General features: G+C 35.1%; 1 protein-coding gene across 2 annotated transcripts in view; it reads left to right on the top strand.

Moving 5' to 3' along the window:
- Nucleotides 1–2,500, top strand: part of fbxo7 (F-box protein 7) — a 14,331-nt gene that overhangs the window by 1,696 nt on the left and 10,135 nt on the right. The window contains exon 2 of one of the 2 annotated variants that reach the window (XM_031309365.2): nucleotides 800–922. In XM_031309365.2, the coding sequence (XP_031165225.1) occupies nucleotides 801–922 (122 nt within the window). In that variant the 5' untranslated portion in view covers nucleotide 800. Of the gene's footprint in view, nucleotides 1–769; nucleotides 923–2,500 lie in introns of both variants that reach the window. The other variant, XM_031309366.2, reaches the window with a different exon arrangement.

Raw genomic sequence — 2,500 nt, 5'->3', positions numbered from 1 at the left:
TGTGTGTGTGTGTATATATATATATCTATATATCTATATATCTATCAAGAGAAAATACACACAAACGCCGTCGCCGTCTAAATGAAAGGCACATCTGATAAGATCACAATTGCCCGGACAATTAACGTTTCTGACCTGCGTAAAACTCTCATTCGGTGCCTCAGTGGCTGTTTGATTTTGAGTTGTTCAATCTGAGGACAAATCGACACTACAATGTTTGCACCATTCACCAAGGCAAATTCTCCACACACAATGTAACTCCTTGTGGCAATATTAACTGATTCTGATTTCTGAAATGTTTTTGTGTACCTTTCCCATGTTTTGGTCTTTGCCCCTTTTAGTTACAATGACAGAAAGTCTCGATGCGTTAGAGGTGTGAATCTTCACTGATCTCCTGATTCCATTATGATTATCATGTCTTTGATTCGATATCACGATGCGTCAGATACATTTTTCTATTAAAGCCATATAGGATATTTAATTCATAGCTTTTCAAGCTTCAACAACCAAACATTCTGCAGTGCTCTGATACTAAATAAACTGGAAACATCAAACTACAGCACTGAGCACATGGCACTTCCTGAATGTGCAAAACATCCCAGAATATGTCAACAGAAAGGTTGTCAGGCCTACATTAAATTATAAACAGAAATAATCGATTACGGCCCGGCCAATTATCGATGCAGCATCGTCCACGTCCACGATTCAATGCATCGATTATTTGATTAATTTCAACACCTCTACAATGCGTTGTCTGATGCTCTTGTAGAGATTGAACCTGTTCATGTTTGGCGTGCAGCATGAAGCTGCGAGTTCGGATCCGGCGGCAGACCAGCAGGGTGGAGTTACCGGGAGAAGACCCGAGCCTGAGCCAGCTCACAGACCTCATCAAGGAGACGCTTTTGTCTTCTCACGGACTCAGGTCAGACACCCTGGTAGCCTTTAGACCTTATTACAGCTGATGGGTGATATGGAGAAAATCAAATAGAGCCCGACTGATAAAGGATTTTTAAGGCTGATGATGATACAAATATTTGGTGATTTAAAAATCCGATATTCTTTAAATCCAGAAACTCAACAAAACATACCCTAACATTAGTAGTTATTTATGAGTCCTCACTAAAATAATATGATAATGCAGTTTTAAAATAAACTTAAATGTTTCTATCCCTTTTAATTTATGGTCAATAAAATGACATTATACCTAATTTTTAAATTTTTGAAAAAAAAAAAAAGCAGAAATTGTGAATTATTTTGACTAATAGAATAGTTCAGATCAGAGGATGTTGAGTGAATCACAGACTGGTTTATGTCAAAGTTTGGTCAGGATGATGTTTTGAAACCATTTAAACATTTTTTTTTTTTTTTTCAAAAGCCATGAAATTAAATACAACTTCAATGGAAGTGATCATTAATTTTACCTGCGAAGAACATGGATGCATGGATGTATATGTTGTCTGGGTTCCATACAACGTAACATACATGCATCCATGTTAATTTGGGACAATTTGGTTGCCAACAGGGGCGTTGTAGAGCGCCCTCTGGTGGACAAACTATGCAACGCCAAGACTCAGAACATGGTCGAAGGGGGTTTCGTCCATTTTCATTTCATTATATTTCATTATAAATGCCGATACCGATAGTGAAAATCAAATAGAGCCCGACCGATAAAGGATTTTTAAGGCTGATGTCGATACAAATATTTGGTGATTTAAAAAATCCGATTTTCCGATTTATCGGCCAATATATATATATTTTTAAAAATCCAGAAACGCAGATTTCCCTAACATTAGTTATTTGTAGTTATTTAGAGTCCTCACTAAAATAATATGATAATGCAGTTAAAAAATACACTTGTTTGTTTTATTGTCACAACAGAACAGACAAATATAATTAAAGTTCTGATAAATAAAATGTATAAAAATACAAACTTAACCCTTGTGTTGTTTTCACCGTCATTCCGGGTCAAAATTTAAAAATGCGGGGTTTTTTGGAAGTTTTTGCGACTTTTTTGACGCTTTTTTAGGTCTTTTGGCGCGTTTCTATCCCTCTTTTAACTGCTTTTTTAAATTTTTTTTATTCATGGTTAATAAAATGACATTATACCTAATTTTTTAATTTTTGAAAAAAGCAGAAATTATGAATTATTTTGACTAAAAAAAAATTTTTTTTTCTTTTCAAAAGCTATAAAAATTAAATACAACTTCAATGGAAGTGATCATTAATTTTACCTGCGAAGAACATGGATGCATGGATGTATATGTTGTCTGGGTTCCATACAACGTAACATACATGCATCCATGTTATTTTGGGACAATTTGGTTAAGAAACTCATATTTCTGTCAATTTGACCCGAGGACGACACAAGGGTTAAGATATGAAACTTAAAAGGTTAAACACGAGTTGCCAACAGGAGTGGACAAACTATGCAACGCCAAGACTCAGAACATGGTCGAAGGGGGTTTCGTCCATTTTCATTTCATTATATTTCATTATAAAT

This window comes from Sander lucioperca, chromosome 20 (genome assembly GCF_008315115.2).
Source record: "Sander lucioperca isolate FBNREF2018 chromosome 20, SLUC_FBN_1.2, whole genome shotgun sequence".
Taxonomy (NCBI): domain Eukaryota; kingdom Metazoa; phylum Chordata; class Actinopteri; order Perciformes; family Percidae; genus Sander; species Sander lucioperca.
Note: the sequence above shows the minus strand (reverse complement) of the source record. Positions and strands in the feature narration are given on the sequence as shown.